At 38.9% G+C, this 22502-nt stretch overlaps 1 protein-coding gene across 1 annotated transcript in view; it reads left to right on the top strand.

Moving 5' to 3' along the window:
* LOC110595111 (fibrocystin-like) overlaps nucleotides 1-22502 on the top strand; it is a gene marked incomplete at both ends in the record, with an annotated part of 106712 nt that overhangs the window by 71465 nt on the left and 12745 nt on the right. The window contains 2 exons of the mRNA XM_021709642.1: nucleotides 16108-16285; nucleotides 17611-17806. Of these exons, the coding sequence (XP_021565317.1) occupies nucleotides 16108-16285; nucleotides 17611-17806 (374 nt within the window). The remainder of the gene's footprint in view (nucleotides 1-16107; nucleotides 16286-17610; nucleotides 17807-22502) is intronic.

The following is a 22502-nucleotide window of genomic DNA, read 5'->3' on the forward strand; positions in this document are numbered from 1 at the left end:
ATATAAAAGGTTCCTAGTAGGGTGAAGAACTCATCCTGAATCATTGAGGAATTTTCCCGTTTTTAAAATGGGAAATTCCATGTCCTGTAAATCGCTTCAGTCAACTAGGATGATTGGTCACCCTGCTCCCTAGATCCTATTTAAAATATTCAGGGGGACTTAGGCTGAAGCAGGAGGATTGCTTGAGCCCAGGAGTTCGAGACTAACCTGGACAACATGGCAAGATTTTGTTTCTAAAAAAAAAAAAAATATATATATATATATATTTTAAAATTGGCCAGTTGTGATCATGTTCGCCAGAGCCTAGAGGGTTGAGGCTATGGTGAGCCGTGATTGTGCCACTGCACTCCAGCATGGTTGACAGTTTGAGACACCGACTCAAAAGCAAAAATACACATATGGACAATGGATGAAATTTTTTAAATGTGATAAAGTGCCATAAAAAATAAAATAAAATATTCGGGGTGACTCCCAGATTGATGGACAAATACCGAACTGCCCCAAATTAGCTCTTTGGAAGTCTCAACATGCTTCCAATTATAAGTCTCTTGGCCCTAATGTTCTCATCTTTAGGATAAGGCAATTGGATGAGATGATCTGTGAGGGCTTGCTGTTCAAGTTGTAGTCCATGGGCCAGTAGCATCAAGACCACCATGGGACTTCTTAGAAATGCAGAATCTCAGACTAGACCCCAGATGTCCTGTACTAGAATGCCCAAGTGATTCATACTGAAGTATGAGAAGTGCTAATTTAAGGTCCTAATTTTATGTTTCTATGATTCTATCCCTAGTTATTTGTGCTCAGTGATTTGATCTTTGTCCCAGAGCATTATAACCTCATTAGGAACATGTCAGAGCTAATGAGCAATTTGAATTCAGCGTAGATACAAACTTTGCAGCATTTCATGGCGAAAGGATTAATTTGTTGTGCTATTTGCCCTAGGGTAAGCACCCTAAGAGTTGATTTACAAAGCTCTCACAGTCAAGATCTTTTGGGGTTGCATGTTGATGGAGATCTGATATGGCATAAGAACCCTGCTGTCTTCACTTTCAACCCTTGCCCCCTTTCCTCAGGAAGAGGTCCCAAGAGGGTAGAGAGTGAGGCTTTACATAGCATAAACAAGACACCCTCTTCTCCCTTTGCTAAGAACCAAGCTCTTGGAGAGTGATTTCTTTCTTGGTGGGCCTCCTCTATAGTCCATTTTTACTTTAAATTCTTAGTTTGACATCGATGACCCTGTGTTCCTGTCCCTCATTGCCTTAAGTCTGATGGTGTCCATATTTGTGGTACGTCCTATGTAATAGGTTCCTATGACTCAAAACTAACAGCTGGGTTGACAGAGGCATGCAAATATTTGAAGTTGGTCACACCATTTAATATTTGTGTGAAGAAAAAATTATCACTGTCTACAAGGCAGAGCCTAGTTTATGTTTTGTTAAAATGACAGCATACTTGATCTGCACGAGTGCTACTTATTTTTTTTCTCACCATCTCTAAAAACACACTTTCTGTAGGAGCTGTAGGTTTTCTGGATAGTATTGATTTTCTAGCTTATGTTTCTACCAGACTTGCTCTGTGAACCTCAGTCTTCCTGATGAGGCAGGATGGTATTAGTTCTGCCAATGTAAGTCAGCACCTCATTTCAGATATATGCTGTTTTTTTGTTTTGTTTTGTTTTGTTTCTCAGGATCCTGTAATGATGACATACCTTACATAATTCTTGGATTTATTGATCCAAAAATTTAGATAAATGATTTCTTCCATTTAGAGATAACTACATGTAACAAGAATAATATTATCAATAGATTTTTGTGTGCTCCTTTTAAGTTTTCTTTGTCATCTCTTTTCTTTGTCCCTTAAATGTTGGTGTTTCTCAGGGTTCTGTAAGAAATTTTCCTTTAATCTCATGCCATAGACTGTTCCCAGGTGACCTGGGTTATTTTCATAACTTCAGTTTGCATTCGGTAGTAATTCAAGAATTTTTTCCTCCAGTCTACACTGCTCTATTGCACTCTAGACCCATTTAATCAGCAGCACTGAGAATCTGCACTGCCCAGTATTGTAGCCATTAGGAACATATGGCTACCAAGCACTTGAAATATGGTTAGTCCAGATTCAGATGTGCTGTAAGAGTGAATTTCATGCCACATTTCTAAGAGGTAGTTAAAAAGAAAGAATATAAACTATTGCAATAACTTGTTTATATTGAAATACTATTTTGGATATATTGGACTAAATATAGCATTAAAATTAATTTCACCTATTTCTTTTACTTTTTTAGTGTGGCTACTATGCAATTTAAGATGAAGTCTGTGACTTGCCTTTGTGGATTGTGTGGTATTTCTACTAAGCATTGGTGCTTTTAATATTTCTGCTACTGTGTTCAATAGCCATCTCGAACCCAACTTGCCAACATGGAAGTTAGGATCTTTTTCCATAGACTTGTTTCTCTCTGGTGTTCAGAGACCCCCTGAGGCAAATACTTGTCTAAACCAGAAACAGAGTCATCCCTGACTCATCCTTTTGCCTTATTTGCCACATTAATCACTTTCCATTTTGTCTCCTTAGAAAATCCGTCTTGTGTCTTTCCATTTCTCTCCTTCCCCAATCCCCTCAATCTAATTCAGGCTGCCCTTATCCTCACCTGTAGCATCACAACAGCCCCACAGCTTGCCACCTTGCTGTGCTTTAGTCTTTGAACTTTGTAAATGAAGGTCTGGTCTTGCTAGCCATTCTTTTGCTTGAAAATTTTAAAAGCTTTCCAAGGAAAGTTCAACATGCTTAAAAAAAATATATTATTTTACTTTATTTTAGATTCAGGGAATACAAGTGCATGTTGGTTACATGTACATATTGTGTAGTGATGGATAGTGGGACTCCATCACTCAGGTGGCCCATTCCCCAGGCAGTGAACATTATACCCAATAGGTAATTTCTGAGCCCTAAGCCTCCTTTCTGCCTCTCCCTTTATTCGCGTCCCCAATGTCTATTATTTTCATTTCTGTGGTCATTTAGCTCCCGTATATAAGTGAGAGCATGTAGGGTTTGACTTTCTGTTTCTAAGTCAGTTCACTTAAGATGATAATCTCCTCCATCTATGTCCCTGCAAAGAAAATTATTTTGTTTTTTTTTTATGACTGTGTAGTATTCCACGGTATATATATACCACATTTTCTTTATCCAGCCATTCTTTGGTGAGCACTTAGGTTAGTTCCATGCTTTTGCTATTATGAATAGTGCTATAATTAACATACAAGTATAGGTATCTTTTTTAATATAATTATTTCTTTTTCCTTGGGTAGATTCCTAGTAGTGAGATTGCTGGGTCAAATGGTAATTCTATTTTTAGTTCTTTGAGAAATCACATACTGCTTTCCATAGAGATTGAACTACTTTACAATCTTATCAACAGTGTACGAGTGTTCCTTTTTCTCCGCAACTGTGTCAACATTCTTGATGCCTTATGGGCTTTCATGACCTGTTCCCCGCTTTGGTTCCAGCAGTATCTCTCAGCACTCTGTCCTGCCCTCTTTTCATACTGTTCCTCTACTACATCCCACTTTTTTGTGCTTTTTCAATTCATAAGTTTCAGCTTTCATGCGGTCAACATGGAGGCCATTTCCTCTGGTAAACTTCCCTGAGCTTGCTGTACAGATTTTGATGTCCTACTGTGTGCTGGCTCTTTATACTTGCTCTAACCAATACTAAGAGCTCCTACATAGCTTTATAAACTGTCAATCTGTCTTCATAGATGGTGAGGAGGGCAAGAATAGGGTTTTGTTTGTTTGTATGATGATGCCCCAAATCATGTTGAACATAGAGCAATTCAACAAAATTAGTATGAGTAAATAAATAGCATACATAAAAGAAATTGTGGACTTCCCCAAATCTTTCTCTGGTGTCATTATTGTCCATTTCTCTCTTAGGATGTTTTCATGAAGATTCAATGGCATTCAGCTTTTCTTCAGGAGATCCTTAGTCTTTATTACTAAAATTTCTAGGAATATCTATTATGTTTAAATGTTCTTTCATAATGTCCTCTGGGTTTTTGCTTTTCTGGGCTATCAGTTGATCAGAGGATTTATTTTAACTGCTGATTCTTTCTGCACTCTCTGCCCACCCTATCACTTCTCAATCAGCAGTTTGTTTACACTTGCAATTATTGTCTTGCCCTGGTGGTGTAGATACATACAACTATGATAGGGAAGAAGGAAAGCTTAACTCTCACAATTACCATCTCTGAATTTTGTGGCTATTGCTGTTGATTGTCTAGAGCATTCTGTAACTTCTTTAGTTGTAACAGACTCATGCAGATATCTGCAAATCAGACCTTGATTCTGTCTTCCAATGATTAGCAGCTGTATTGAGTGTGAGGGAAATAAAAAAGAACTTGCACATATTGATATTGTAGGTGACTGGCCAATACTTCTGAGTTTATAGGATATGTATAAAATACAGCCAGGACATACATATATATTTAAAATTGTTTTTCAAAGTCTGAAGAATAGAGAAGTAATTAGGAATTATTTGTGGCTAGAGATCATAGCTTCCCTGTTTCCTAGGTTGATTCCTTTGAAAAAGTTACTTCACCTCTGCTTCAGTTCTCACATCAATAAAAAAAGTAGTATGTTATATATCTCATATGGTCGTTGCTTGGCATGTAGTAGGTTGGTACTTACTAAATGTTAGCTTTTAAAAGTCTCCATTTTACAATTGTGATTTACAAAACAATGCGTAGGCATACTACTAATTGAATAGATTACTATAGATTTTTATGTTTCTGAGACACAAATGCTAGGCATTTGTTTGTTTGTTCAAATGCAACTTAATCTGATTCCTGAAAAATAAACATGGCTTATACTGATCCAGCAAAGCCTCCCATGTGGTTATAAAATCTGGAATCATTCAGGGCATATTCTTTGATTCATTGTGTCCCAGTACCTTTGGTTTCTTTCTTCTTACTTCTGGAAAATAAAAGGTTAATGTTCTTGTTGATCACCTTGATTCTTAGATCTTGCTTAATATCCTCTCCTGTAGTGCTTGCGTTCAGTTTTTACCTATGTAACTGCTCTTAATGTGTCAGTGTTCAAAGTATGAGGCACCCCCTGCCTCTGTGAATGCAAAAGTAAAGAAGAGTTCAAATGGAAATTTTGGCCTAGCTTTCCCTCTAATAATCGCCTAACTCTCCTTCCTAGGGATAAATAGGCATAGCATCACTAATGGTATCTTTTCAGTCCTTAACAAACCCTGTGAGACAAGAAAATTCCAAGATGTATTATCCTCTCTTGGCAGCAGAAGTTATAAAATGAAAATGGAAAGCAATCTAAAATTCATAATGGACCCCAAATTGAGGAATATTTTCAATAATATCATATGGCTATTAAGTTTCATGAATTAAAAAAGGGTACAGTGGTGTGCTGGTTAATGTTTAACAACTAGTTCTCCAGAATAAAAAGCTCTGGTTTATAGCATGTGCCTAATTCTGTGGTGAAAATACTCTCACATGACCTATTTCAAGCTACCAATGTGATAACACTAAATAGAGAGTTGGAAAGAGGCTTTCATGATGTGTTCTTGTGAAGCTATCTCAGTCATCTCCACCACAGCACCAGGTGCATATATATAAAACGGGAGGACAGACTTAGTCTAGTTTCCTACCTGATGCATAAAATTGTTTTTCAATATTCCAGACAGGTCATTGTCTACCTTCTGGGTACATAGCTCCAATGAGGGTATGCTCATATTCTGAGACAGCCATTCCACTAGGCTCAGCAGTTCCAAGCAAGAAAGATGCAATGGTGTATGAAGAATTACCTTCAGTAGAATAATGGATAGCAATTTCTTTTCTTCATGGATTAAGATAGAATGAGCAAGAAATGTGAAGAAGGACCCCCCAAAAACCAGAATTATCTTTTGGAGAGTGAGCCCCTTATAGTACAGTTGGAATTTGCTCCTCTGGAGCAAATGGTCAACCAAAGTTTTATCTGGAAGTTTTGAGAAGTTTGTGTCAAAATTTGCAGAAGAAACATCCTGAGTTGTGGCAAACAGGTGACTGGTTCCTCCACTATGAGAACATAACTGCTGACAACGCACCAGCCTACACCACACTGAGTGTATGGCATTTTTTTTTTTAACCGAAAACAGCATGATCACCATGCTCTGGTTTCTCTATTCACCCAATCTCACCTTGAGTGACTTTTTGTTTGTTTGTTTGTTTCTTGGGATTAAAAAGGTCCTCAAAGGGAAACATTTTGCCTATGTGGAAGAGGTGAAACAAAAAATGGCATAAGCATTAAAAGGCATCAAAATTGACAAATTCAAAAACTGTTTTGAGCAGTGGAAAAGGTGTCTTGATAGGTGTATTGCATCAAACGGCGAGTACTTTGAAGGTGACTGAAGTTTAAACATGTCAGAATAAATCACAAACTTTTATAAATAAATTCTAAATTTTTGGAGAGTCCCCCTTATATTTCCCTAATATGACAGCAGTTAAATATGTTGCAAAAGCTGAAGATGCTTCCTTAGTGGAGGTGCCAGCTTGATTCTTGGACTGGTAAATTATTGCTTTATCCTACTCTGAAAAGAAGACAGAAATATACATTCAAAAAAAGTCTTGGAGGAGCTGCGGGGCGGGGGGGGGGAGTGAGCCCACCAGAAACACAAGGATTATTGAATCATATGACACGTCTTTATTTACCAGTTCTATTTTATGAACGAATTTAAGAATTGTCAAAAGTTTGGGGGAAGACTGAGTGTTATGATTTCTTTACTCTTTTTAGGTTTTTAAAATCTTACTCTAAAAGAGAAATATTGAAGTCTTTCTGAATCAGTTAGACTGTAGATAGAAAAACTTACTGATACATGTGAAATATTACCAACAGTGCCAGATCAGCAGCTAGGACAGTGTTTTGTGACAAGGACTGTTATTAGCTTGGTGTATTTTTAAAGGATGCTTATGGAAAGCCGTGCCACAGTAACTTCTTGGCTGTACTCACAGCTTCGATTTTGTCCCCTTTGTACAGTAAAAGATGAGAGTGAGAGCAGCAGGTACACATTCCTAAGAGATGCTTGCAGCACAATTTGAGACCAGCTATTATGGTGTGTCTGGCTTAGGAGATACGTAATTATAAAGGGTTTATTTCACAATTGTTCTGGATTGAGAGCATTTAGAGCTCAGCACAGTGTTTATCTTAATACATAGAGATATGGACCCTCAGGAAAAGTGAGGTAGTGGTAAACAAAAGCCAGGGAGCTCATATTTGTTCTCATTGGTATTGCTGATTACCTAACATAGCCATCATGGGCAGTATACACTCGACAGTTCTGTATTGTATATGGACACTCAGTTGCCTAACAATTTAAGCAACTAGTATGGTAAATTGGTACTAGGACTGGGAAGTTTTGCCAAGTGATCATACTCTATTTCTAAAGAAACATTTCCCTGAATTAAAAACAGGTTTGATTATTTGGAGAGAGAGAGAGAGAGAGAGAGAGAGAGAGAGAGAGAGAGAGAGAGAGAGAGAGAGAGAGAGAGAAAGAGAGAGAGAGAGAGAGACAGAGAGAGAGAGAGAACAAAAATTAAGGCACTTCATAGAAAAGGAAAAACAACATGTAAATCTCTAAGATCGTAGATGGGAGGAGTTGTTATTGATGCAGACGGAAGGGTTAACATCTAAAATGGACTGGTTGTCTCCTGGTTTCTTGCACATAAAGCCACAAGAAGTTCAGGCAGAGACTTCTTCCCCTAGTAATGAAGCTCTCTGCTGCTAATGGCCCATGCAGACTCCCTTGGCTCCTCCAAATTAGAAATACTTTTGTGCTCCTTTGCTTCATTAACAGTAAAGAGAGGGAGATTGGTGGCTATTTAGGGCACAGGGAAATTGGTGGCTATTTAGAGCAAGCGAAAATTGTAGTAATTATGGCTGGTAAATTCTCTTCATGGTGTTCTTTGATTCTTGAAGTTCTTTTGGTACTTTTCAGAAGAGCCCACCACTGTTCAATTCTGGCATTTGGCCTGGAAGGATAGGAGCTGATTTGACTGAATTTTTGGCTCCTGGTGATGGCCAATACAAGGCATACTAGGAGATGGGTCTTTAGCATTTTGATTTGCTTTTCAGAGGGAACCATATGACCCTTCCTACTACCAGCTGTGATAAAGGTATATTTATAACCTCCTTCTTGACTTGTATTGCTCTATGGAAAGCTGGTGCTGCACATGAGTGCCTGCGAAATTGCATCCTGAATAAACCTTGGTTGGTATGGATGAGGGGGCTTGATGGGGTCAAGGCTCTGAGAGAATGGGCAATGCATTAAGGGTAGAAAAGAAAGGGTAGCTTAGGATCACAGAGTGCTGTGGTGGGTTTTTGGTTGACCAAGGGGTTAGCATCAGAATATTGGATGCAGTCTAGAAGCAAAAGAACATCAAAAGGAAGGTACAGTGGTCCCAAAGACAAATAGAGCCTAATTAAATTAATGCTAGTGTTTAGTGGTTTGGCAATATTTGAAGAGGGTGCCATATTTACAAGAGCCTTCAGAAAATAGGGGGATGGTCTGAAAAATTATCCCTTCAAAATGAAATTGCAATCTACAGAAAATGAATCAGGAGAAATAACACCCTAAAAACTGATTCATAAGTGTGGTGCTAATGGAAGTTTAAGAAATAATTAAGTCCAGTCAATGTGACCAGGGGATTCTTGGGGCCAAATTGCTGGAATTAAGAAAATTTATAGAAATATCTACCTAATTGGTTGTATTGTCCCATATTGAGGTAATATTTTTATAATTATCAAGGTGGAATGCAGGATAGCTGAGACTATAATGACAAAGTATAGGCACTAACGCAGGAGGAATTAAATGTGAACAGATGGATACATTTGAACAAATAAAGTTCTTCTTTTGGTTTATAGTTAAAATAAAACTAATTTTTAAAATGGTGTAATTGAAAGCACTTGACTAGGGTAGAAGAAATATTAGTTCTTAAGGAAACCTTAGCATTTTCTTAAATCAGAGATCGTTATTAGTGTATATTGCTTGTATGTGCTCAGGAGTTTTCTGATCACTAAGTGTAAGTATTTTGATCCTCTTGACAAATATCCTATTGAGATGAGGTTGACTGTGTGAAGCTCTGATAACTTAGGATCGACTGCATGTCTCTTTTGATGAATAAGTATAAGTTATAAGAAATCTCTGGCATTCATGTGGTTTTCTGAGTAGACTGTCGTATTAGGAAGAAATGTCACTAAGGAGCCAGTTGGAGTGTTCTGGTGCATTTAACACTTGTTTATGCATTCAACAAATATTTATTGAACTATTACAGTGTGAAACAGTTTTATTTCTTACTGTAAATAAGTAATTGAAAATTCAGACTTATCAATTAGTCTTTCTTATACTTAGGTCTTGTGATTCTTTTTTCTGTGCCCATATATCTCTGTGAAAACTGCAAAGATGCACTTCCAGACCTGAAACACTGAGAATTATCCTCTGAACTGGGAATTCTATTTTATATACTGATCATGGTACCTACTGCAGTGAACTTTGATGTTTTTAGTTCCAGTTTATCTCTTCTAATCACATTTGTTTTACACTTATTTCCCAGAAGCTTATTTTTATTTGTTACATATAGTTTGACTGATTTGTGCTGGACAATCTCCTGGTACTATGGGACTCACGGATTCAGTCAGGGGAAGACAGGAAGAGAGAACCATGATGACTGAGGGCAAATGGCTAAAAAATGTAAGGAAGGGAATGTAATATTCTCAAGCTTTTCTAAAGATCACAATTTAAAAACAAGCTCCATCAATGGAATAGTCTTCTATTGGAGGATGTGTACACCTTATAACTTAAAGGGCTGGATGAAATATCATGGTGAGAATTCCTGAAATTAGAACAGATCACCATCATGTCAATTCTGAGTCTAAGAATCTGAGTTGAGGATTGCCTATTAGTTTCAATTTAAATCTTGTTGGGGTGGGGTGAGGGGTGCAAAACTAAATAAGCTTAAGTATCTCAAACACAAAGAGAGGAAGACATTTCCCCCTCCTCCAAGATTTATAAAGTCTTGATTAATACATAGGGAAATCTGTAAAAGAGTCATTCTTTTATTCCCAAATGCCTCAAGCTTTTTCCCTTCTTCCCTTCCTTCCTCCCTTCCTTCCTTCCTTTTGAATCAGTGTCTTACTCTGTTGCCCAGGCTGGATTTAATGGCAAGATTATGACTCACTGCAGCCTCAACTTCCTGAGCTCAGGTGATCCTTCCACCTCAGCATCCTGAGTAGCTTAGACTGGGTGCCCCATGCCTAACTAATTAAAAAAAATTTTTTTTATAGAGACAAAGTCTCAATATGTTGCTGAACCTTGAACATTTTTCACCTCTTTCATGTCATTAATTAACAAATGAAAAAAAAACCACATTTAATCTTGCAAGAAATATATATCTCGTATTTTTAGAAGCAGAATTGGCATGATGGTCGTCTGTTCTAATTTCAGTCTGATGCAGGAATTCAAACCATGATATTACATCCCTGCCCCTTATTTAAGTACTACATTGTCAGGGTCAACAATCTGTGCCATGAAAGGTTTAGAGTTTGAGAAAGATGGAATTCTCCCCAAATCATTTTATGAAACTAACATCACACTGACACCCAAACCTGATAAAGATCCAACAAAAAAAGAGAACTGCAGGCCAATATCCCTAATGAAAATAGACACAAACATTCTCAACAAGATTCTAGGAAATCGGATCCAACAACACATCTAAAAAAATCGTCCACCGTGACCAAATAGGCTTCATCCCCAGGATGCAGGGCTGGCTCAACATCCGCAAGACCATGCGTGTAATTAAATACATCAACAGTTGTAAAACTAAGAACCACATGATTATATCATTAAGTGCAGAAAAAGCTTTTGATAAAATCCAGCATCCCTTCTTTTTTTTAACTTTTAATTTTTTTATTTTAAAGACATGGGGTACAATTCAGGGTTAGGTATACAAACGTTAATTATTAGGTACCCTTGTTGATGAGGTGTGTCCTCTCCTCCCCAGGCGGACTCCCAACTACTGCCAATCCTGCTCCCCCCGCCCCCGGCAGTTTCCTGCTACTGCTAATCCTTTTCTTACAGTATTACGTTAATTGTTCAAGATCTGCTTACGAGTGAGAACATGTAATACTCAGTTTTTTGTTTCTGTGAAAGATCACTCAGTATTATAGACCCTAAGTCCATCCAGGTTGCTGTGAAGTTCATGATTTTGTTCTTTTTTGTGACAACGTAATATTCCACTGTGTATATGTACCCCGTTTTTAAAATTCAGTCCTCTTTTGATGGGTGCCATGGTTGGTTCTATGTTCTTGCTATTGTAAACAATACTGTGATAAACATATGTGTACAGGTATCTTTTTTATAGAGTGATTTGAGTTCTTCTTGGTATATTCCCAGTAGGGGGATTGTGGGGTCATATGGAAGGTCGATTTTTAGATCTTTTAGGAATCGCCGCACTGTTTTCCACAGAGGCTGTACTATTTTACACTCCCACCAACAGTGTAGAAGTTGAATCCTCTCCAGCATCTGTTGTTTTTTTAGTTATTGATGATAGCCATCCCTGACTGGAGTTAGGTGGTATTTCAGAGTAGTTTTAATTTGCATTTCTTTGATGACTAGTGAGGTTGAGCATTTATCATGTATCTGTTGGCTGCTCATATGTTTTCTTTTCAGAAGTGTCTATTCATATTTTTTGCCCACTTTGTAATGGGGCTGTTTGTTTTTTTCTTTTTGACACATTTAAGTTCCTTATAGATCCTAGATGTTAGGCCTTTGTCAGACATACAGTTGGCAAATATTTTTGCCCAGTCTGTGGGCTCTCTCCCTGCTCTCTTGATGGTTTCTTTGAGTTTGCAGAATATTGTCAGTTTGATGAGGTCCTACTTGTCTATCTTATCTCTTATGGCATGGGCACCTGGAGTTTTGATCAGGAATTGGCTGCCAGTTCCAATTTCCATAAGGGTGTCTCCTGCATTTTCTAAGGTTCTTATGGTTTGAGGTTTTACATTTAGGTCTTTGATCCATTTAGAGTTGATTTTTGTGTATGATGATAGGTAAGGATCTTGTTTTAATCTTCTGCCTGTGGTCAGTCAGTTTTCCCAGCATCATTTATTAAATAGGTTCTCCTCTCCCCAGTCTTTGGTGTTGGAGCCTTTGTTGAAGATGAGTTGGTTGAGAAATTGAGGTTTTGCTTCTGGAATCTCTATTCTGTCCCATTGGTCTGTATGCCTGTTCATGTACCAATACCAGGCTGTCTTGATCATTGTAGCTTTATAATAGAGTTTAAAGTCTAGGAGTGTGATACCTCCTGTTTTGTTTTTTCAGCATCCCTTCATGATAAAAGCCCTTGAACACCTAGGAACACACCTCAAAATAATAATAAGCACCATCTATGATAAACCCACAGTCAGCATATTGCTGAACAGACAGAAACTGGAAACACTTTCCCTGAAAACTGGAACAAGACAAGGCTGTCCACTCTCACCCCATATATTCAACATTGTGTTGGAAATTCTAGCTAAAGCAATTAGGCAAGAGATGGAAATCAGGGGAATCAAAAGGAAAAGAAGAAAAGTTATCCCTCTTTGCTGACAATATGATCTTATACCTCAAAAATCCAAATGAATCTGTCAAAAACCTCCTTGCACTGATAAAGGACTTTGGCAAAGTCTTGGGATACAAAATAAATGTGTAAAAGACAGTTGCATTCTCATACACCAACAACAAGCAGGGAGAGAACCAAATAAAAAGCACTATTCCATTCACAATAACCACACACACACAAAATAAAATACCTCAGCATCTTCCTAACCAGAGAAGTGAAAGACCTTTACAATGAAAACTACAAAACACTTCTCAGAGAAATCCGTGAAGCACAAACAAATGGAAAAATATTTCATGCTCATGGATAGGAAGAATCAACATTGTTAAGATGTCCATTCTACCAAAGGGAATCTACAATTAAATTACAATTTAATGCAACACCCATTAAATTACAAAATCATTCTTCTCAGACCTGGAAATGACAATACAGAAATTCATATGGAAACATAGATGACCATGAATAGCCAAAACAATCCAAAGCAGGAGGCATCACACATCCAGACTTCAAACATTACTATAAGACCACAATAATAAAAGCAGCCTGTTACTGGTACAAGAACAGGCATATAGACCAATGGAACTGGATAGAGATTTCAGAAGCAAAACTTAAATTTCTAAACCAACTCATCTTTGGCAACAACCCCTGGGGAGACGAGAACCTATTTAATTTTGCTGGGAAAACTGACTGACTACATGCAGAAGATTGAAATAGGATCCCTACCTAGCAACATACATAAAAGTCAACTCTAAATGGATCAAAGACCTAAATGTGAAACCTCACACTATAAAAACCTTAAAAAATGCAGGAGACACCCTTATGGAAATTGGAACTGGCAACCAATTCCTGATCAAAACCCCAAGTGCCCATGCCATAAAAGATACGATAGATAAGTGGGACATCATCAAACTGACAATATTCTGCAAAGCCAAAGAAACCATCAAGAGGATGGGTAGAAAGTCCAGAGACTGGGCAAAAATATTTGCCAACTGTATGTCTGACAAAGGCTAACATCCAGCATCTACAACTCAAACATTCTAAAAGGAAAAAAACATACAGCCCCATTAAAAAGTTGGCAAAAGACATTAGTAGACACTTCTCAAAAGAAGATATATGGGCAGCTAACAGACACATGAAAAAGTGCTCAGCCTCACTAATCATCAGAGAAATGCAAATCAAAACCACAGTGAGATACCACCTAACCCCAGTAAGAATGGCCATCATTAATAAAACAAACAACAGATGCTGGTGAGGATGTGGAGGAAAAGGAACGCTTCTACACTGCTGGTGGGAATGTAAGCTATTGCAAACTCTTTGGAAAACAGTGTGATGATTTCTGAAAGAACTAGAAATTTGACCTTCCATATGACCCAGCAACCCCCCATTGAGCATATAACCAGAGGAACTCAAATCATTCTACAAAAAAGATACCTGCATCTGCATGTTTGTTGCAATACTGGTCACAATAGAAAAACATTGACCCAACCGTGCTTCCCATCGAAACCGGACTGGATAAAAAAAAAAAAAAAAAAAAAGTGGAACATATGCACAATGGAATATTTTGCAGTCATAAAGAAGGGTAAATATATGGACTTCTCAGCACCTTGGATGGGTTTAGAGTTTATCATACTCAGTGATCTATTACAGAACCAAAGAACAGAGTACCACATGTTCTCACTCATAAGTGGACCCTGAACAATTACCATTATGCTTTACTACCGGGATGAGGGTAACGGGGAGGACACAACATCAAAAAGTGTACCTGATCTCAAACCAGGCAAAGTGGAGACCAAAGCAAGGACCAAACTTTACCTGTATTATGAGCACTGGTATGCCTAATCCTGACTTGTACCCACACCTTTAAAATTAAAAAATAAATTAAAAAAAAAGACGTGGGGCATGTTTTCAAATGACCAAATATCCTGCTTAAACCTCTAGACATTAAAATAAGTAGTTCAGAGGGTACAGATAGTAGATTTGGCACATCTGATATTTTTCTAAAATAAGATGTAAATAGATGTTATTGGCCTTGGTAATGGCTACTGAGTGTTTTATATAGATTAACTCTTTAAGTTTCACAGCAGCTATATGACATAATGCTATTTTTGACTTTATTTTAAAAAAGAAAGACGTCTAAATCTTAGACAGGGTTGTACTTTGCCCAAGTTCACACTCCTACTGAGTGCTGATTTAGATTTCCAATTTATACCCATTTGACTCCAGTGCCCAAATATGCAACGCTAAAGAGATGTTTTCCTTTTCATAATATGCCACTGGCTTATAAATTGGCTTTAGATATACTCATGCCCCAAGCTCACTGTGAAACCCAACATCCTCTTTTGTCTCATTTCCCTCTACTTTGAGAATTTAATTATCTGCCTGCAGCAAAATGCTACAGTTAAAGATTCTCATGAAAACTAAACCAAAGGAAGAAGGACAGTCATAATGTGTATTGATTTTATTTTTGACTTTTTTTTTTTAAAGGTCTACTTTGACTCTTTTGAAAGGGTTTTAGCATTGGCTAAACCTATTTATGCTCTAATGAAGTCTTAAAAATCACTTTCTGAGATGGGCTGTAGAGAATAATTTGAGAAATCTTGGTTCAGAGATTTCTAGTTCTATTTTGGGGGTAATCCCATATTACTTTTGCCATACTCTGCCTCAGTTTCCTCATTTGGTAAAATGCATTTCTTCTAGAAACCATTTATATAAATTAGGAAAATGGCACTGGCTGCTTTTGGAAGATCTCATCTGTATATTCTTTATTCATTAACAAATATGATTTGGGTGCCATTGTGTGTGAGCCCCTGTGACAGAGCAAAGAATACCAAGAAGAAGGAGAAGATATCTCTAACTCAAGGATCTTATAATCAATGGTTTTCAAAAAGCAAACCCAAGAACACAGAAGTACTATAATAGCAGTGAGCATTACTGGGCATTATGCAAACCCATAGAAGAGGAGCAGGTCATCTCTTCATGCTAGAGAAGGCTGCTGAAGTCATTCATGTTGGGCCGTTGGAGTAGGTATCTGAGAGACCAGGAATGTCAGGTCCCAGGTCTCTGTTGTTGCTCTCCATGGGAATATCTAATTGCCAATAATAATGTGTTTTCTGCTGCTGATAAATCTGTCCTACAGAAAAATTCTAGCCATAGGCATTACAAAAAAATAATAGTAGATAGTCCTGAATGCATCAACATGACATTTATTAGTGCCCTAAGATCTGAGGGTTACTACTTCCAGTTCATCAGGCCAGTGTAATGTGTAAACCATCCAATGGGCAACTTATCACTGGGTTGTTTTGACCCTCGCAGTGACTCCTAAATCCTCCATAGACACAAAGACAGAGGGCCTAGGATATATATGGAGAGAATAGAAAGGTGGTTGCAATAGATTGAAAAGAAACGTATCACATCCAGAATGGGCAAATAACCTTGAAATCTACATATTTTTTTCTTTTAAATCACTCTAGAGCTAATGCTCCTGATGTTTCTTATGACTTAACCATCACTGACAGCAGAAATAAGACAATCACTGTCAATTATGTACGTGATACATTGTCTAACCCTCATGGCTGGATGGCTGTGCTCTTGGACCAAGAGACCTACTCGTTGCGATTTGAGAACCCTGGTATCAACAGATCCATGCAGGTAACCATGGGAATCCATTTATCAGTATGTCCCATCCCTAGGGGTTCTTATCTTTTCTTGTGTGAAATAATGGGTGGCAAGTCTTGGCATATTCTGATACTAATAACAAAAATTGCAGTAGTATTGTTGTCAGAAGAATATAACCTGAATGTGAGATTTGATTGCTTTTAAAAACTTGAATGCAGAATGGTTCTCCTTGAGATTTTAAATTTATTAAAACAACAAAAACAACCTCTAGGCACACTACAGAACTACATTAAAAAAAAAAAAAAATTACGGGTTAAAAACTAATTTACCCCAGAGAAAAGTGTTTGTAGCCAGAGAAAATGTCTTCATAAGGCATTTGTCCATTGCATACTGCCATCTTGTGGTCAAAAATTAACTTGCAAATAAAGGTCTACGTGAGTCCCCAGGCTGGGTTTGGGTTAAGGGAGTCAAATGGTAAGTGGGAGTGAAGATAGATAGAGTCATGAGGAAAGTGAGTGCATTTTCGAGATTTTAGTAAAAGCAGTCCAGTGGATTTCCTCAAATTTCTTTTCTTCCTTTTAACATCCTTGTTCTTCCTATCTCAACACACACATTTCTAGATCTTAGGGAGATAGAAGCTGCCTTAGGTGCACCAACCACAGTTGGAGGAGTTCAGAACAGAATCGCTTTTGATCTTCTCACCAGGCTCTCAGAGAGTATATACGCCTCTCCTTCCTTTCCTTGAGGTTCTCAGGAGAACATTCTGGGGAATTTTCATTCAAGGAAGGCAGTAGGATATGACTCTGGAGGTGGACACCTGGGTTTATGCCCTGGCTCGACTCTCTCCTGCTTTGTGATGTGGGCAAGTTACAGAACCTCTCTCTGCCTCAGTTTTCTCAACTGTAGAATGGGGTAGCAAGAGTATTTATCATAGGGGATCTTTCAAGGATTGAATGACTCAGATGAATATGCCTGATCATGTAGTAAATGCTCCAATAGTGTCAGCTATGACTGTGATGAATGAACAACACTCTTATCATTGCCTGCCTCTTCAAGTTGTGGAAAAACTGGAAAGGAACTCTAGACTTGGCCCTATCTCTTCTAGCTGTTTGACCTGAGACAAGTCGATTCACTTTTCTGGGCCTTGGTGTTCTTTTATGTTCATTGAGATCTTTAAACAGGAAGAAATGTATAGCTTTGTTCATTTCTAGTTATGAATTCTTTATGGAGTGTGTTTAAGTAGACCTATTTCTCACAGTCTGTGTCTGCACTGTCCTAATTCTGCACACTCTGTCATTTTGGGGGGGGTGCAACTTCATTACTAAATGAGCACTATTGTGTTTTTCTTTCAATTCAAGTACTCGGCAACACTGGACAACTTTACTCCCGAGAATTTCCTCCTGCTGGTGCACACAGACCTACCGTCTTACCCTGACATCCTCCTACAATGCGGAAGTCGAATGGGTCTGTCTCTTCCATCTCTTCCATCGCCCAGTCAGAACCAAGGCTGTGACTGGTTCTTCAACAGCCAGCTGAGGCAACTCACCTATCTGGGTAAGTCTCCAACTAGGTGAACGTTTTGAGGGCACATAGTTGAGACCACTATTGACTCTTGAGTTCCAGACATTGTGCTGTGAAGTGCAGAGGCACAGAGGGGGACAGCTGTATGTCATGGTTCTGTGAGTGTGCTCCCTGATCAGACTGCCTAGGTTTAAATCTCAGCCCTGACACACACTAGCTGGCACGCACAGAACGGGTGCTCTTTCTCTCTAAGACTCAGTCTCGCCCTCTGTAGGGCAGGATAGCCACAGTGCCTACCTCAAAGGTAAGGAAATTAAATAAAGGATCACATGTAAAACGCCTAGCCCGCAGCAAATGCTTACTAAACACTGGTGGTTATTTAATTCACTTTAGGGTAGTGTTGTGTTTGTAAAGAAACAATTGCATGTGTAAAGAGGAATGGCTGATTATGACCACGGTAAGACCACTTCTGACAGTGGTGTGTAAGAAAGAAAATCTGGCAAAATGGGACTCTAAAGTGACAGCTGGGTTATAAATTGCTCTTAAAAGATTCTAGTCACTGGATCTAATAGCTCACGCCTATAATCCCAGCACTTTGGGAGGCAGGGGTGAGAGGATTGCCTGTGCCTAGAGGTTCAAGACCAACCTGGGCAACTTGGCGAGACCTTGTCTCTACAGTTAATCAAAAAATTAACCAGGCATGGTGGTGCATGCCTGTAGTTCCAGCTACTTGGAAGACTGAGGCGGAAGAATCGCCTGAGCCCAGCTGGTCGAGGCTGCATTGGCCGTGAGCGTGCCACTGCACTCTAGCCTGGGTGACAGAGTGAGACTCTGACTCAAAATAAATAGATAAATATTTTTTAAAAAGTTTCTGGTCAATCCAGAGGTCTTTATCAACTTAGCAAGTTCCAGCCCCTGCCACAAGCCAGATGACCCTAAAGATTTAGAGGGATGGGCAATGGTTCCATGTCCCTTGTCTCTCTCATTTGTGCCTAACCATATGTCAATTGAGTCTAATCTACAATGGCACCTGGAACTATTCAATTGTAATAGCACCAGAGAAGGGAGTCTAGTTCTTCTCTGGTATTTTTAGAGTTTTTGCCAAATGGATTGCTGTATATTTTATTTTCACTGAGCAGCACCATTCAAATTTCATTCCTTATTTGATCCATTCATAAATGTAACCTAAAACTATCAAAACTTGGGATGAACAGAGATCCCTGAGTTTGTTTGACCACTAGAGCCGAGCAGTCATAGTAAGGGCAAATAGCTGACAAGAACTTTATGGCTATACACTTGATATGTATTCTGGAGCAAATCTTTAATTTGAGTTGCTTTCTTCCTATTGGTTAGCATGATTCTTAAGAGCTTCTCTTGTCCATTGGTCAGATTTTGTTCGTGAATTGTGAGCTAATTTGAATATTCACGTCGGCCAAACATGCTAAAAAATATTTACAGCACACACACAAGAAAGCGAGTCATGCAGCTATAGATTTTCTTCTCCTTTCATAGCATTATTAATTGAGTTAAAAGCAAGTTATACTATTATAATATATATACACATATAGTATAAATGCATATCTGTGTAAGTAGCTACGTGTGAGCATAAGTACTTATATGTAGGTGTACATCTATCTGTATGTCTATATGTGCATATATATGGGATCGATGAACGTCTCAACATTTTAATAGGTGGATAGCCTTTATTGTTTAAAACTCATTGTATCAGAATATCCTAGTATCTCCACCTTTGAATATGAGTTGGGGGGGGGGCGGAAAACAGGAGACCACAGAGGGTTTGCTGAGTGTTTAATAAATATGGAGACCCTTGCGCCTTGAAGAAGATTTCAAGTAGTAGGCATTTTTATGGTCATTGGGGCCTCCTTCATCCTCTGCATGTATGGGGTAGATATGTGGCTGGAGCCACTTCTGTCTTCAGTTCTGGGCTGGCACAGTGCGGGTGTGGGGACTCAGGAGACGCTGAGGCTGAGGCTTGTACTGTTCTTCCGTGGTGGTGTGCCATGTGGCTACACAGGATTGTGTGGTTGATTATCATTTTGGATATCCTCTGTGAAAAGCTGACGAGAGCTATAGGGAGGTAGAGATTAGGCTAATGTGTTTTCCATAGGCCTGACTGCTTTCCCCAATGTCATAAATGTCAAATAGGTGGTTGCTGCAGCTGGTACCCCAACAAGACCTCAAGAAATAGAGATCCAGCTTTGTGCCGTGTATTTTTCATGTTAATTAGATTGCTCCTTTCACTTAATTGTTTTTAAGACAACTTGACTTTATAGGATCATGACTGGGATAGTTTACATAAAATACATTTAATCTAAGAAGAAGACCTAGGTCAATACCTCATGTCTATGTGGGCACATTCCTGGAATGAAAAAAAACACATGGGAAGAGTTGTGGTATACAGAAACTTTATTTTATTTTTATTTTTTCTCAGCGAAACTGCTTGACATCTTTCAGAACCTCAGAGTTTCGTGTCAGATTTTCCAGGGGGTGCAGCTCCTTTTCTTGGCTGGCATTTTGCTCCGTGCTGCTTCACTGACAGTTGGCTGCATTTCCTTTACTGGTTGACCACTTCTAAGTGGACCATCTTTTGTATTATTTGTCCTCAACCTCTACCACATCCCCTAGGACAGGAAGTCTTTTAAAAAAATCACAATTATCTTTATTTCCTCCATTTGGCTGCTTCATGTGTGATGTAACTTACCTGACTAATCTTAGATCCTACTGAGAATGGAAGAAAAAGAACAACAAAACAAAACAAAACAAAAACAGAACCCAGGCATTCTAGCTCCTGGCTGTGGCTCTCTCCACTAGAGTGTGCTACCCACTAAATAATCACAGGTCACTGACCAAACAGGATACAGGGTGCTGGGCAGGGTTGTGGGAGAATACTTCTCATTGATCCCCAGTGACAAAGAAAAAAATCCTGCACATATAATAGGTGTTGACGCTTGCATTTTTTTCTTCTCCATCAAGGCAAGTTTTGTCTTTGTTCTGCAAACGTCTTTATGGAGTGCAACGTCTTTTGGAAAGCTCGTGGCCAGAGCTTGGGCTCAGGGTTTTAATCAGTGGCTGGCTGGCTATTTTACCTGGGGCATGGCACTATAATTGCTCTATGCCTCAATGGCTTCATTTATACAACGAAGTTAAGAATATTTACTTGTCTCTTGGAACTGTGGCACAAAACACCCAAACATAGTAAAGTGAGAGTAGTATGCCATGTTACTTTACTAAAATTTTTCTCAATAGACTGTTTCTCTAGAACTTTTCTTTCTTCCCAGAAGATTAATAATATCATGTGTCCTCAACTCAGTGTACACATCAGAACCTTTCTGAAAGGATCTTCTATTTTCTTTTTTCAAATGCTGTGAGATAACTGAGATCGACAATAATAGGACATATACAATATATCGTTCCCATGATTGGAATCTAATACCACTTAAGCAATTGTTAACCACAGAATAAGATAACCTTGCTCATTTAAAAATATCTTTTAAGGAGATTGGTTCAGGCTGCCTTTCTAAAGCCACTAAGAATTTTGCCCAAGGAGCTACTTACAAAACAGACACTAAATAAAGCACTTGTGTGAGATACTCTGTGTTAGGACTTAGTAGGAACAATATTTGGAGTGATAAACTGTTGTGAACATGATGAACTATTATTGTGTGTTCCAACTGGAACTTCTAGGCCACGCTTGGGAATGGGTATGACTGTAGAACAAGTGTTCTTTTATGTTTGCAAAGTTTGGAGAAAAATCCAGCAAGCCCATTTTTCCATTCACAGGATTTGATTCACTGACTGCTCGTGTCTCTGCCTTACGGAGCTAGTTTTCCACTGCCTCTGTCCCTGCTGTTTTTTCCAGGGATGTTTCAGTTCATGGTGAACTATTTTTATTTTTTAGTTACATTAACGCTATGAAATAATTAGTCAGCTAATTAATCTGGTTTACAAGCTTTGTAGGATTCTTCAGCTGTCAGTCAGGCCCAGGCCTGAGGCCTACATCGAGTCTCAGCTCTCTTGCCCATGTGATCCCTGTTGCCATGGCTACTGGCTACATCTGCTGACACCCCACTCTCTATTTATTGCTTAATTAAGAATTTCACGCTCAGCCCTTATCTGCCTCTAAGAACAAGTGCACACTGTTAAGAAATTCCAAATTTAGGCCCAGGCACAAGGAAAGCCTTTCTTTCGGGCCTGGCTGGATGGAGCCTAACGATCCTCTCAGCATCCCAGCCGCCACCCTTCAATCAAAAATCATTAAATGGGGCAGAGATAATGAGCATGTAGCGTATCAAAAGAAGGATGTTTGCTTGGTCCAAAGGAGGAAAAGCTGCTGGGCCCCATGCTCAGCTCCACTTCAAAGGGAGATGAGACCCTTGTCATTGGGACCTGATAAAGCCTCATTTGTTCTGGGCTTGACTTATGCAAAAGGTCTGGTATGTCAGAGTCCCATCTCACAGCCGTGGGTTTCCCCCACCTCTTGCCTTCACCTCCACCAGACCCCTCCCTGGCCTTCCCCAAGCTCGTGTGTCAGCACTTAGGCAGCTGGGTCCCTCAAAGCGTCAGGGGGAGCGTGTAATCACTGACTCTCTGGCTCACAATAGCCACTTGTCGGGGGTGGCCAGGAGGAGGTCTTCTTCACAATAGGAACACAATTATTGCAGCTGCTAGGGAGGGCTATGCTTCTTCCTGTAGAAAGAGAACAGGGCTT

The sequence above is a fragment of the Carlito syrichta genome, unplaced genomic scaffold (genome assembly GCF_000164805.1).
Source record: "Carlito syrichta isolate Samal-C Ts95f unplaced genomic scaffold, Tarsius_syrichta-2.0.1 Scaffold270041, whole genome shotgun sequence".
NCBI classification, from domain to species: Eukaryota; Metazoa; Chordata; class Mammalia; order Primates; family Tarsiidae; genus Carlito; species Carlito syrichta.